The 15,000-nt window shown below is 34.3% G+C and overlaps 1 protein-coding gene across 8 annotated transcripts in view; it reads right to left on the bottom strand.

Annotated features, from left to right (window-relative positions):
* The window catches only part of trappc9 (trafficking protein particle complex subunit 9), a 303,088-nt gene that overhangs the window by 178,144 nt on the left and 109,944 nt on the right, over window positions 1-15,000 (bottom strand). For 4 of the 8 annotated variants that reach the window (XM_088651468.1, XM_088651469.1, XM_088651466.1 and 1 more), the window contains one exon: window positions 7,517-8,175. The exons of the other annotated variants lie outside the window; for them this stretch is intronic. In XM_088651468.1, coding sequence (XP_088507594.1) covers window positions 8,159-8,175 — 17 coding nt within the window. In that variant the 3' untranslated portion in view covers window positions 7,517-8,158. Of the gene's footprint in view, window positions 1-7,516; window positions 8,176-15,000 lie in introns of those variants that run through there. 8 annotated transcript variants of the gene reach the window in all.

Below are 15,000 nucleotides of genomic sequence, written 5' to 3'. Positions count from 1 at the left end.
ATTATAGGATTCCACATGATTGCTAGGGTGCGCTTGGTGATCAAAAAGTCCACCAGAATTACTGAATCTAGATCAGTTCCATCTTTTAATTTATTTGATTACATGGAGTATATACAGGAATCAGAGAGTGAAATTCAATCCCTTTTAAGACCTTTTTACAGACTCTTTCCATACATTTTAAGACCTTTTTCAACCGGAAACACTGGTGAAATTTTAACTTATATTTACTAAATATTAAAGTAGGAAATTAATCCAAAACTAAAACAGTATATACTTACTGAATAAAATCTATTAAATCTAGCTGATTCAGCAGGTTGGTGTCTATAGAACTGCAGAAATAATGGCGTTGCCTTGGTTACTGCAGTAAACAAAGCAGCATGATGTCAAATCCAGTAGGATTTCATTGATTTCATAGACTACACAGCATTTTAATATTCACAGATTTAATTCAAGCAAACTTTAGCATTCAACCATGCATTGCATAATCAAAAACGATATATAATTGAATACCTTGTAAAATAGGATTTAAGATTTAAGACTTTTAAATTATTTTTTAAGACCCTGCTGACAGCCTGTTATATATAGCCACCAAGTTGAAATCATGAATCGAATTATATAAATTGATTTTATACTGTATGTTTTGAGTGAAGGGTTTGTTTAAAAGGTCTTTAGTTAAACCAGTGTCATTGCCTAATATTGCACCATATGTCAGACACCGCAAATGTCACCATCAAAGAGAAAAGCATCATCTTGAGCTTCAAAAAAAAAAATAATAAATCATCTGACAGCTGATGTAAGCTGACATCCATCAATCACAGGCTGATATCAAACAGACTGCAACTTCCAAGGTCATAAATTATACATCTATATAAAAAAGCAGAACTAGCCAGACCAACAACGAAAACCATCTGGAGTTAAAGAGAAACACAGGTGGGGAGATTGTGGAGAGAGAGAGAGAAAATATGTAAATGAGCATTTACATATGTGAAGTGATTAACTATGTGGTGTGTGTGTGTGTGTGTGTGTGTGTGTGTGTGTGTGTGTGTGTGTGTGTGTATAGATCAACAGATAAGGGGAATGATGGATGCCGCAATTACAGAAAAACACAAACCAAGGAACAGAATTGAGTATTTCTTTTCAAGACCAGTAATTAAGTGACTTTTTACATGTATTCATCAATGTATCATTTATTTTTTATTTTTTTATTATCATTAATGCGTCTTTTATTTATTTATTCTAGTATCCATCCATCCATTAATCTACCCATCCATCATCCAATATATCAATCCATCCATATTTGATCTATAATCAATGAATTTATCTTGTATCCGTACATTCATCCACCAATCCACCCATTCATACAGTATACATCTATCCATATTTTCTCTCATCCATTCATCCATCTAAGAGAACACGCATGCAAACACACATCTTTCAAACTATTCAACCATCCATTAACTATGGTCTCTATCTTTCATTCATTTATTAATAATATCCATCCGTCCGTCCCTCCATCCATCAACCTATCTATCTATCTAAAGTATTCACCTATTCAAGCATCCATCCACCCATCCATCTATCCAGAAGTAAATATTTTTAAAATCATCCATCAATCTAATCCAAGGATTCATCAGCCCACAATGTACGCATGCATCCATCTGTCCATCCATTTAATAAGGACTCATTAGTCTATTCACCCATGCAAGCATCCATCCATCCAATCTAAGAATTTATTAGTCCATCCAGTCATCCATCTATCCATCAATCAGTTTAACCAAGGACTTGTTACTTCATCCCTTCACCCTCCCATCCATCCATCAAGGTATTCACCCATTCAATCCTCCATCTATCAAATCTAAATACTCAGTCAAGCCAACCATCCATCCATCCATCCGATGACTCATTACTCGATCCATCTAACCTTCCATCCAAGGTATTCATCTATGCAAGCATCTATCCATCTGATCTAAGAACTTATTAGTCCATCCAACCATCCATCCATCCATATATCCATCTATTAATTTAACCAAGGAGCCATTACTCTATCCATAAATCCATCCATTTATCCATCTATCAATTCAACCAATGACTCATTACTCCATCCAATGTAAATACTCAGTCAAGTCAACCATCCATCCATGCATCCATTGATCCAATGATTCATAACTCCACCCATCCATCCACCTGTCCATCAATCTATTCAACCAATGAGTCATCACTCCATCCATCCATTCATCCATCAAGGTATTCACCCATCCAAGCATCCAACCATCCATTCGTGCATCCATCCATCCAATGACTCATTACTCCATCCCTCCATCAAGGTATTCTCCCAGCCAAGCATTCATCCATCCATCCATCTAATCCAACAACTTATTAGTCCATACATCCAACCATCAGCAATCCATTCATTCATCAATCCATCCATCCATGGTATGAATTGTAAAAGTTGTACAAATGTGTTCCTTTGTACTCCCTAAAGTAAATTACAATTGCAAATAATCAGTTTTAAAATGTAGGGTGAGGTAAAAGTTGACAGTTTTTAGATGTCCAAACCATGAAAAGAAGAACAAATATATCTATATATTAGTCTGGATTTTAGCATTTCCAAGAATGCATAATTAAAACATGAGTTTTCCACTACTAGCAAAGTATTTTACATTTTCATGTATTTTTCTAGTGCAAAGTATAAGCAGGAATATGATTTTGACAACCTTTCAACTCTTTAAGTTCAAGTGAGTTTAAGAAAAAACATTATTTGCCCTTTAGCTTCTCTGCCCTCTGTTGGCTGATGGAGAAACTGTAGCGAGCAGAGGTGTGTGTACGTGTGTGTGCGTGTGTGTTTGTACACAGATGTCTCATCAGAACCCTCACTGCTCATATTTTATTCATTGTTTGCTTGTGCGGTCTACAGGAGTCCATGCTGCAGACAAGCCAAACAACCGCTGTGTGTGTGTGAGAGGTTTTCAAAGGTGCACCAGCCAATCTGAATCCAATGACTCCGTCTGTGTGTGATTCGGAGTTCATGGTGACCTTGGCTGCACCTTGCCGGCCTCCATCCTTTAGTTAAGACATGCTGCCATCTGCTCTTTCTACATCCATCACTGGCTTTTATCCAAAGCCACACACGAACATCAGAAATCCCAATCCTCTCCATCTAGTACCTCTCAAACGTCTCGGGAAACCAAACAAATCTTTCCACAACTCTGAAAGCCTTGTGTAAATAGTCTAGATTGTCTCGGTATGCTTGAAAACCTCCTATTGACTTCAAGTCTTCTTAGGAAGTTTGAAATTTATATTAGGTTGAAAATGGCATGCTGGGCTTGATTTTCGGAAGACATGGAGGGAAATTTATGTGGAAATTTTACATTAGGTGTGTAATTGAAGTTTTTTCTCGGTGCTTCATTTTGAGGCTCTCACAGTGCGAAATATTGTGTTAAAAACAAAACATTCATTTCTTTCGGCTTAGTGCCTTATTTATCAGGGGTCGCCACAGTGGAATGAACCACCAACTACTCCGACATATGTTTTAAACAGTGGATGCCCTTTCAGCTGCAATCTACAAGTGGGAAACACCCATATACACTCTCACACACACACACACACAAACACACACACACACACACACACACACACACACACACTACAGCCAATTTAGTTCATCTAATTCACCTTTAATGCATGTCTTTGGACTGTGGGGGAAACCGGAGCACCCGGAGAAAACCCATGCATACATGGAGAGAACATGCAAACTCAACACAGAATTGGCAACTGGCTTAAAAAACAAAACGAAAACAAAACACAAATTTTAAACAAAAATGAACACAAAAAATAAACAAAAAAGACAAAAAAAATCACCAAAAAATAAAAAAAACAAATAATTTATTAAAAATCAAAACATAAGAAAATAAAAAGCAAAATAAAACAACATAGAAAAAAATGTAACAAAAACAATTAGCAGAACAAAACAAAGAAAGAAAAAATTTTACAAAAATAATTAGCAGAACAAAACAAAGAAAAAAACAAAACATAACAAAATACTAAGGAAAGACAACAAAACTAAAACTAAACAAAAAGCAAAACAAAATGAAGCAAAATTTGAATTAAAACAAAAAACAAAACAAATCTGAACACAAAAATAAACAAAACAAACACAAAAAAATTAAACATAAAATAAAAACAACAAAACTAAAGCATAACAAAAACAAAAAGCTCAACTAAACAAAAAAAAACTTTTAAAAAACAAAATGTAACAAAGTAAAATGCAAAACAAAACACTGATAAAAAAGCAAAACTAAACAAAAAAAAATCCTAAACAGATCAAAACAAAGGAAAAAACTAAACTATAAAAAAATGGCAAAACAAAACACAAAACAAAGCAAAACACTAAACTAAAAGCAAAACAAAAATAAAAATAAAAAGTAACACAAATCTATACACAAAACTAAACAAAGCAAAACAGCAAAATAAAATCACAACAAAAACAAAAAGCTAAGCTAAACAAAATACTAAAAAAGCTAAATTAAATTAAACAAAAAATTAAACAAAACAAGAAAAAATAAAAACAGAAAATAATAAAATAAAACAAAAACTAAAAAGCAAAACAAAAAACATTAACAGGACAAAACAAAGCAAAACATGAACTAAATTAAACTAAAACAATACATAATGAAAAACTATGCAAAACAACGTAACAAAAAGCAAAACAAAACATTAAACAAACAGCAAAACAAAAGTTCAAATAAAAAAGAAAAGCAAAACAAATCTAAACACAAAACTAAACAAAACAAAAAAAACTAAACATAAAGCAAAACAACAAAACAAAAAACTAAGCAAAACAAAATGCTAAAACAAAACACTAAACAAAAAGCCAAACAAAAAAAATGTAAACTAAACAAAAAAGTTAAAAAATAAAAGACAAAAAATCAAAAGATCAAAACCAAACTTATACCAACAATAAAACATGCATTGTCACAACATGGTTGAATAAATGGTATATGTATTTATTATTTATTTATTGATAGTTTCATTTCTTGCCATTCTCCATCTGCACTGCAAAATACCCAATAAAAAAATAGCATTCATCCCTGCATGTCTTGAATTCTTGCAATAAGTCTTTTAGAAAAAGCTAATTAATTGATAGTTTCTCTCCATTTTACAGCTATATCAAACACAATGTCATCGTGATAAAAAGGAAGCAGCTTCAGTAAAAGACCTTTATTGGTCTGGCAGAATAAATCAGGCAGTATCAGAAATATCAGGGGTGACATTTAAAACACGTACAGTAGACGTCACTGCCTGAGCAGACATCCATTCATACATATACACATCCCTGAAGTAAAAATAGCATGAACTATAGACGGAAGCACATAAAAAACACATTATAGGCTCACAAGTCCATGCTAAATGCTGTCAGTGTTTCCCCTAAGTTCACACATTTGGGGTCCAGATGGGGTCTAAAATGTCTAAATCTATAAATTTTATAACTTCTTTTCTCAAAATATGTATCAATATTTGCAACATTTACATGCACTCTAGTCCGTACTAGTCTTATATACTATTATAAAAATATAATTTATTTGCGTTTGTCACCAAATTTTAATAGAAGTAAAACTGAGCTGCTTTTTGTTCTGTATTCTTACAATAGATGCTTCAAGTAGCCAAAATTAATAAAGAAACTAGAGCACATGTTTTTGGTTGCGTTTAGTGCAGATTACATTGAAACAAATGTTTGTAATTCATTTTTAGTCATTATTTTTTTGTTTAATGACTATTTGAACACATTAATGGAAAGAAGCCACTCAGTGTGTGTGTGTGTGTGTGTGTGTGTGAGTTGTTTAAATGATTATTGGGACCCCCTTGAAAATGAGATGGTACATCTCAAAGGGTTAATCTAAATAAATAAATAAATAAATAAATAAATACTTAAATGAATAAATAAATAAATAAATAAATAAATAAATACTTAAATGAATAAATAAATAAATACGTAAATAAATAAATAAATAAATAATTAAATAAATAAATAAATAAATACTTAAATGAATAAATAAATAAATAAATAAATAAATACGTAAATAAATAAATAAATAAATAAATAAATAAATAAATAAATTTTAGGGTTGGGGTATGGTTAGACGTTAATAAAATGCAATTATTGGGTAATCTAATAAATAATATGAATAATACTCGAGCGAGGCAGTGGCGCAGTAGGCAGTGCTGTCGCCTCACAGCAAGAAGGTCGCTGGTTCGAACCTCGGCTCTGTGTGGAGTTTGCATGTTCTCCCTGCCTTTGCGTGGGTTTCCTCCAGGTGCTCCGATTTCCCCCACAGTCCAAAGACATGCGGTACAGGTGAATTAGGTAGGCTAAATAGTCCGTAGTGTATGAGTGTGTGTGTAAATGTGTGTGCGGATGTTTCCCAGAGATGGGTTGCGGCTGGAAGGGCATCCGCTGCGTGAAAACTTGCTGGATAAGTTGGCGGTTCATTCCGCTGAGGCGACCCCGGATTAATAAAGGGACTAAGCCGACAAGAAAATTAATGAAAAACACTCTGTATAAATACTGTTTTACATTACAGTAAGGTTGGGTTTAGGGTTGGGGTATGGTTAGATGTTAATAAAATACAATTGAATGGATAATTTAATAAATAATATGAATAATACTCTGTATAAATACTGTTTTACATTACAGTAAGGTTGGGTTTAGGGTTGGAGTAGGGTTAGATGTTAATAAAATACAATTTAATGGATAATTTAATAAATAATATGAATAATACTCTGTATAAATACTGTTTTACATTAAAGTAAGGTTGGGTTAAGGGTTGGAGTAGGGTTAGATGTTAATAAAATACAATTTAATGGATAATTTAATAAATAATATGAATAATACTCTGTATAAATACTGTTTTAAATTACAGTAAGGTTGGGTTTAGAGTTGGGGCATGGTTAGATGTTAATGAAACGCAATTATTGGGTAATTTAATAAATAATATGAATAATACTCTGTATAAATACTGTTTTACATTACAGTAAGGTTGGGTTTAGGGTTGGGGTAGGGTTAGATGTTAATAAAATACAATTAATGGATAATTGAATAAATAATATGAATAATACTCTGTATAAATACTGCTTTACATTACAGTAATGGTTGGGGTAGGGGAAAATGTTAACAATATACAATTTAATAACTAGGCGAGGCAGCGGCGCAGTAGGTAGTGCTGTCGCCTCACAGCCAGAAGGTCGCTGGGTCGCTGTTTCGAATCTCGGCTCAGTTGGCATTTCTGTGTTGAGTTTGCATGTTCCCCCTTCCTTCGCGTGGGTTTCCCCCACAGTCCAAAGACATGCGGTACAGGTGAATTAGGTAGGCTAAACTGTCCGTAGTGTGTGAATGTGTGTGTGGATGTTTCCCAGAGATGGGTTGCGGCTGGAAGGGCATCCGCTGCATAAAAACTTGCTGGATAAGTTGGCGGTTCATTCCGCTGTGGCGACCCCGGATTAATAAAGGGACTAAGCCGACAAGAAAATGAATGAATTTAATTGGTAGCTAAATAAATAATAAAAATAATTCTCATTAACTTCCGGCAACTGCTGTATCCCTTCTAGCAACCACTACACATAGAAGTGTAATTTCACCACATGTAATAGATGCTGTTATGTAAACAACATAAATAACACGAGGCTCTTAGGTTTGATTAAAAACAGAACAAAGTATAGACCTGTTGAGAAAATGAAATTTGACTTTTGAGGGTCACGGTTGGTGCCTTAATACAATGATAGAAGAAACACTGGTTGTTTTTCCACAAACAAACAAACAAAAACAACATGTAAGAATAAGAAATCAGAAGTCGTGACTGTGATGCCTCGCGTCTATCATGAACGCACTTACGCCACAATAACAATAAGAGCAGCCAGAGCTTTTTATCCCAACAATTTGCTGCTTTTTTATTCTCTCTCCATGTATTACAGTACTGCTGGGTAATTAGAGACCCTAATTGGACCATCCACTGCTACATGCTGCTTGAGCCCCTGAAGGCACACACAAGACTTATTACAAGCAAATCTGTGTATGCACATGGATGGAGAGCGCACAGAAAACTCCCCCGGCTCTTCTGGAATCCGTTCAGAGTCTTTCCAAGCACTCCAGAGTCGTCTAAAGCCTTTAGCTTGGTAGCGTTTCTGTGAGGAGGCATAGCGGTTTGAGGATTAGCTTAGCCAACAAAACGTACATATTGAAACTTGGCATATTGCAATTAGCAATTATAATACCAAAGCTGGTGCAATGCGAAGAGACGTAGAAGGGCTAAATTGCATGCAAATGAAGCTTAAATGACAAAAACAATGTTCATTTTCTTGGGTAATGGAGAAAGTAGTCATTTGCGCTCTTCAGAAAGAAAGTCAAAATTCATATAATGAAGTCTTTCTCTTTTGACATCATCTTCTCTGATGATTTGTTGCAAAGATCCACCAATAGTAAATCACGCGCTTGCAATAAATTCTGGTTTTCCTCTGATATATTGCAAAATATAGAAGTTATTATTGCAACTTCTGTTTCTTGACCGGAAGCAAAATTATCTGACTACAAAAAGAAAACAAGGTTATTTTAGTAACCTCATTGGCAGTAAAAAATATTTATAAAAATAATAATTAAACACATTTAATTTTGACTTATTTATGTTTTGTCTTCAGAAATAAGTCTAAATTGAGTGTGTTTTTCCTTAAAACAAGCAAAATATTGTTTCAGACAAAAACACACTTGATTTTGTCTTTCGAAATAATAAGTCAAAATTAAGTGCGTTTTAACTTAAAACAAGCAAAATTACTTGTTTAATGAAAAAAATGAATAAATTTTGACCTATTATTGTCTTGTCTTTAGAAATAATAAGTAAAAATTAGTTGTATTTCTCTCTTAAAACAGGTAAAAATCGCTTGTTTAAAGAAAAAACACTTCATTTTGACCTATTATTGTCTTGTTTTCAGAAATAATAAGTCAAAATTAAGTGAGTTTTTCCCTACACAAGTTATTTTGCTTGTTTTAAGAAAACACACTTGATTTTGACTCATTACTGTTTTGTCTTCAGAAATAATAAGCCAAAGTTAAGAGTGTTTTTCCTTAAAACAAGCAAAATAACTTGTTTCAGAAAAAATACTTATTTTGACTTATTGTCTTGTTTTCAGAAATAGTAAGTCAAAATTAAGTGTGTTTTACTTAAAACAAGTAAAATTGCTTGTTAAAACAAACGCATAATTTTGACCTATCATTGTCTTGGGTTTAGAAACAGTAAGTCAAAATTATGTGCGTTTTTCTCTTAACATAAGCAAAATCACTTGTTTAGGGGAAACGCACTTAATTTTTACCTATTATTATCTTGTTTTCAGAAATCATTTAAAATGAAGTGTGTTTTTCTTTTTAAAAAGGAAAATAGCTCATTTAAAGGTGCACTATAACTAAAATCTAGGTATACCTAGGCAAAGTATAATAATAAAAGATCAGTATGAGGAAATGGGCATTCTGTGAGCTTCAGACACCAGTTTTCTCATTTTCATGTAAATTCCAAAAGTGTAAAACCCAAGTGTAGACAACGGGCCAATAAGAACACCAAACAAACTGTGACAAGACCCATGGGCCATGCCCTTCACATTTGCATGTATGCCTACTTTAGGTCATTCAACCAGACCTTATTATTGTCTGGTTTTTTTTTTTTTTTTTTTTTTTTTTAGAAATAATAAGTCAAATTAGGTAATAGTTTCCTTAAAACAAGCAAAATAACTCGTTTAGGGAAAAAACACACTTAATTTTGACCAATTATTGTCTTGTCTATAGAAATAATACGTCCAAATTAAGTGCTTTTTTCCTTAAAAACACTTAATTTTGACCTATTATTGCCTTGTTTTTTAAAAATAGTAAGTCAAAATTAAGCGTGTTTTTCTCTTTAAGCAAATAGCTCGTTTAAAGAAAAAACACTTAATTTTTACCTATTTTTGTCTTGTTTTCAGAAATAATAAGTCACAATTAAGTGTGTTTTTCTCTTAAAACAAATAAAATCGCTTGTGTAAAGAAAAAAAAACACTTAATTTTGACCTATTATTGTATTGTTTTCAGAAGGTAAGTCAAAATGAAGTGTGCTTTTCTCTTAAAACATGTAAAATAGCTTTTTTTAAAGAAAAAATACTTAATTTTGACCTATCATTGTCTCGTTTTCAGAACTAAACAAAATTAAGTGTTTTCTTATTTATTAGAAATTTCGAGTAGAAACAAGATAAAAAATGGAAAGAAAAGCATGTTTTGCTGTGTAAAAAAGTGTAAAAGTTGACTTGTGTACATTCTTAGAAAAAGAAACCAACAGAATGAAAACCGCAATGAGCAGCTTGATCCATGATCCAGGTCATGAACTGTATGCTAGTGTGTGTATGTGTGTGTTTTGACAGCGTGACAGTACGCCAATCATAATATAGAGACGCCGAAAAAGGGACATGAAGAGCATGTCCTTGTGTCTCCAGCCGAGTGGAATGAACTCCAGTCAAGCTGCATCACATCAAACTGCAGACCCCAGAGAGAGGGAGCGACCCACCGAACGACCGCATGCGGAGATCGCAAAAAGACAAAGTTATGACTTATGATTGTGTCTTCATACCTGTAGGAAGAAGGGACAATAGGGCTGGGCGATATGACAAAAAGCTTACATCATCATATACTGTATGTCATCTAATATCCTGATAATGATACAGTATATGAAGTCAGATTTATTAGCCCCCTGAATTATTAGCCCCCCTGTTTGTTTCTTTCCTTAATTTCTATTTAACGGAAAGAAGACTTTTTCTATACATAATAGTTTTCAGAACTTATCTCTAGTACCTGATTTATTTTGTCTTTATCATGATGACATTATATACCATTTTACTACATATTTTTAGATGCTAGTTTTTACGTTCGCTTGCAGGCGTATTTTGAGTATTTGTGTGTGCGTTGTATGTGTGTGAATGAGTGTGTATGGATGTTCGCCGGTGATGGGTTGCAGCTGGAAGGGCATCCGTTGCTTAAACCATGTGCTGGATAAGTTGATGGTGCATTCCACTGTGGCGACCCCAGATTAATAAAGACACTATATAAGGTAATAACACCAAGATAAGTTTGTTAACGTATATACATGATGTACACTATTTGGTGTTATGTTTTTACAAAAACTTCTATAAATAAAGTAAAAATAATAATAATAATAATTTTAAAAAAAATTAAAAAGTTAAAAAAATTAAAAATAAAGAGACTAAGCCGAAAAGAAATTAATGAATAAATCACCATGGCAAAAACAAAAGAAATGAGTTAATAAATTTATTATGTTTTAAAAAAGCACTTTAACAGCCATAATTGGAAAGAGTTTGACCGGTAAAGCAAAAAATAGGTTAGAACACCAGTAATGGTTTCAAAATATACTAACCAACCACAGTCAGAGGAATGCTGGAGGGGTTGCGGAAATGTGGGTAATCACGCACATATATTTTGGGAATGTCCGAAGATACTTGCATTTTGGCAAGGGGTAAAGATTGAGATAATGAAAATTATGCAGGTAGATCTACCTTTTACTCCCCTGTTTTTCTTGCTTGAAAGGATACCCCAGGATATATATAATAAAAACCTGAGATATATACTACATATACTTTTACTAAGTGCAAGAAAGACCGTAACAATAAATTGGATGAAGCCACGCCCTCCAACAATAGTACAGTGGATAGAAAAACCTGAATGTATGTATAGAATGGAGTATATGACTGCTCAACTTCAACTAAAACTGGATATTTTTAAACAAAGATGGGCACCTGTTACGTTGTATCTGAATAAGACATAGTATTTCTAGCTCCTTTGAAACTGAAAATATTGTGGGTTTTTTTTGTATTTTTTTTTTTATTTACATCTGCGGTCATTTTTTTTCCTCTTAATAATCGCTGCTGTCACTGAATGTTCTGTTCTGTAAAATGTCTTAATGTATAAAAATAAAGTTAAAAAATATATAAAAAAGCACTTTAAGTGACACTTGGAAAATATTTTTTAAAACAATTCAATTTTCACAGACAGGCTAATAACTTTGACTTCAACTGTACATAGACGTATCGCACAGCCCTACAGGATGATGTAGAGAGCTAAATCAGGTTATGAGCTTTGAGGCTCAGTCGATACAGGAAAACTCCAGCCAAGTAATTACTGGAGTTCAACAAAACAAAAGGAAATGCTGGCGCAATCCTCACAAACCAAAAAAAAAGAGCCGAGAAACATCATTTTTCATTGGGAAGATGCTGACAGGGTTAGAATATAGCATGTGTGTGTGCAGGTATGGTGGTTTTCGGTATCGGGTGGCATAAATAAAGAGTGCTGTGGGTGGCCATCCTCATATCTCATTCCTCAACTTTCAGTTCACTCATATTCAATGTCAAATACGACGCTCTACCTGTGACGGAGGAATGGTGTGTGTGTGTAGGTTTGTCTTTAGGCTGCCTAGAAAATAAGCTGGGGTTGCTGTTGAGCGCTCGGGTACCTGTACAGTCTCACTAGAGGATACAGAAACAAGAGAGAAGGTGAGAAAGAAATGTGGTTGAGGCAAGCGGAGGAGCTGGCGAGTCTGACATCTTCTGTCACAGTGGCTAAATCTTAAAGATCTGTGAAGTGCTTTGAAACGTGCAGTTTTTTATTCAATGTTTCACGTAATCTCAATCGAAACTTGATGAGAGGGTGGAACAGAGTAGCTCCTCCCCTTTTTAGAAACAGCCAATAGCGTTCTGTTTTTTCACCCTTCTGCCAGTGAGAGTTGTTAAGCTCAAGCGCGTCAATTAAGAAGTGTCTTAAAGGGGGCGGGGGGCATGTCAGATAGTAGAGAGCATTTGATTGGTCACGATTTGATGAGAAACTGGAGTATGAGGTGACGTGAATAAAACTGTTGATCTATTTAGGTGGAAATTACAAGCTGTTGTTTATATCAGTTTTATATCTCATAAATGCGAATTTTGACTTTTTTTATGCCCAATAGCAAAAAGATATCCTAAAAATGAACAATACTGATAATAACATCTAAAAAAGACGTTATTTTAAATTTATGGGACTTTTAAGGTGCAGAACACAGACAGATCTTCTGGATAAATGTGGAAAGACAGACACTAGGGGCATTTTCATGCCACAATCTTGCTGGAAAGATCTTTGGGAACTAGATCAGGTAATTTTTATCAGCCGTTTACAAATCTGAGGTGCTGTGGCAAAAAAGTTGATCCGAATGCTGTGTTCACACCAGACGCGGAACCGCGTGAACATTTGAGTTTACTCGATTTATTCGCGCGTCAAACCCCACTTCATTCACGTGTCAAATTCACTTCAGAACAGACGTGGATTCGCGTGATGGGCAGGGCTTCTGTTTGCCCGAAGACTCTAGCTTCATAGCTAAATGGCTAACATGGATTTTATGAAGAAAATAACAGCATTAATGTGCTTTATGAAGACTGAAAAACAGCGTCGATACGTTTAGGGCCGTGTCTGAGTCCACTACATCCTTTCAGAGGTGCATCCAGCTCTGTGAGCTCATAAACTCCTCCAGAAACTGAACCTGGATGACGGAGGCTTTCAGCGGTGCTTCTGACTGAGCCAAGCCCAGTTTGATGAACTCGGAACACCGACAACAAGTTCTAAGTCACAATCACGCCCCCACAAGAGCAAGCTTATGATTGGTTAACGCGGCGCGAATGTACGCTGAAGTTCAGATATTCGAATTCGAGAGATTCGCTTAGAAGCGCTCGTTAAGCGCGTCAAACGCACAAAACGCTCAATTCGCACCGCGCCATTCGCAAAATGTGCGCCATTCCTGCGTATCGCGCCGCAGGATGTCTATTCGCGCGTTTGCATTGACTTAACATGTAAATCACTGGCGCTTGATGCGCGTTCCGCGTCTGGTGTGAACGCAGCATTACAGTTTACGTCTGTGAATTTGTTGATTGAGTGAGTAAACAAATCTGATTCTTGATTCTAACACAATTCCTTCATGTTGTCCCTATTTTTTTGTCCCTATAATTTTAAGTGGATCGAACATAAATCAAATAAGTTGATTCCCCCCCAAATTTTTTTAAGAAAAAAGTTTTTTTTTTTTTTTTGAGTATTCAAACTGGTTCAATCGAACAATTCAGTCTAAACTGGTTTTCTATCAAATCTGATTATAGATGAAGGAATTAAATGCGCCCGGTTGTGATTTTGTTCAATTCGGATAGTGATTTAGTAGTAATTGCATGGCTGTTCAGTCAAGAACATTTAATCTTAATCATTTGGACAATACAGACTCTGTAAAACAACAAAACAGCATCTCAAACGGTCGATCAGCAGTACAAATAACAAATAACAAAACATTAACCCTCTGGTAGTTTTCAGTAACTTTAGACACTATTTGGTATGTGAAAACACACAAAAATAGGCCATGATTCAAGCATACTTAATGGTTGTTAAAAATAGAGACACACTTTTGGAGTTTACTGTCAAAAATGACCGCTATTGGAAATGAATGGTTAAAAAAAAGGAAAACTATGAACATCCATAAAATGTTTAGTTTGCAAAAATACAAATCTACCCTAACCAGGAAATACTGCAATAATTTAAACATAATTAGAAATAAAATTACAAAAATTCCATTGTGGAAAAATGGATGTTAATTACTGCATAAATATTCATTATTACCACAAAACCTTCTCAAAATTCCAACTAATAAAGAACATATATTATTAAACTAAAATAAAATTGATTGATTGAAAAAAAAAAAAAACAGGCATTCGTCCCTTTTTGACCGACTAAGACCACAAATGTGATTCCAAAATAAGGGACACAGAGTATACCATACACCATAGTGCTGTATTTTAAAAAGTCTATATTGTGTTGCCCACTGGCTTTTTTTGTAATGAGCTCTAAAATCAGACAGAACCAACTAATTGTGGATGTTTGAGTAGTGTTTGGGGGGCTGTTGATGAGCCCATGGGTTGAGACCA

This window comes from Danio rerio, chromosome 19 (genome assembly GCF_052040795.2).
Source record: "Danio rerio strain M-AB ecotype USA chromosome 19, GRCz13ab, whole genome shotgun sequence".
NCBI classification, from domain to species: Eukaryota; Metazoa; Chordata; class Actinopteri; order Cypriniformes; family Danionidae; genus Danio; species Danio rerio.
The sequence above is the reverse complement of the archived record's forward strand: the minus strand, read 5'-3'. Positions and strand labels throughout refer to the sequence as shown.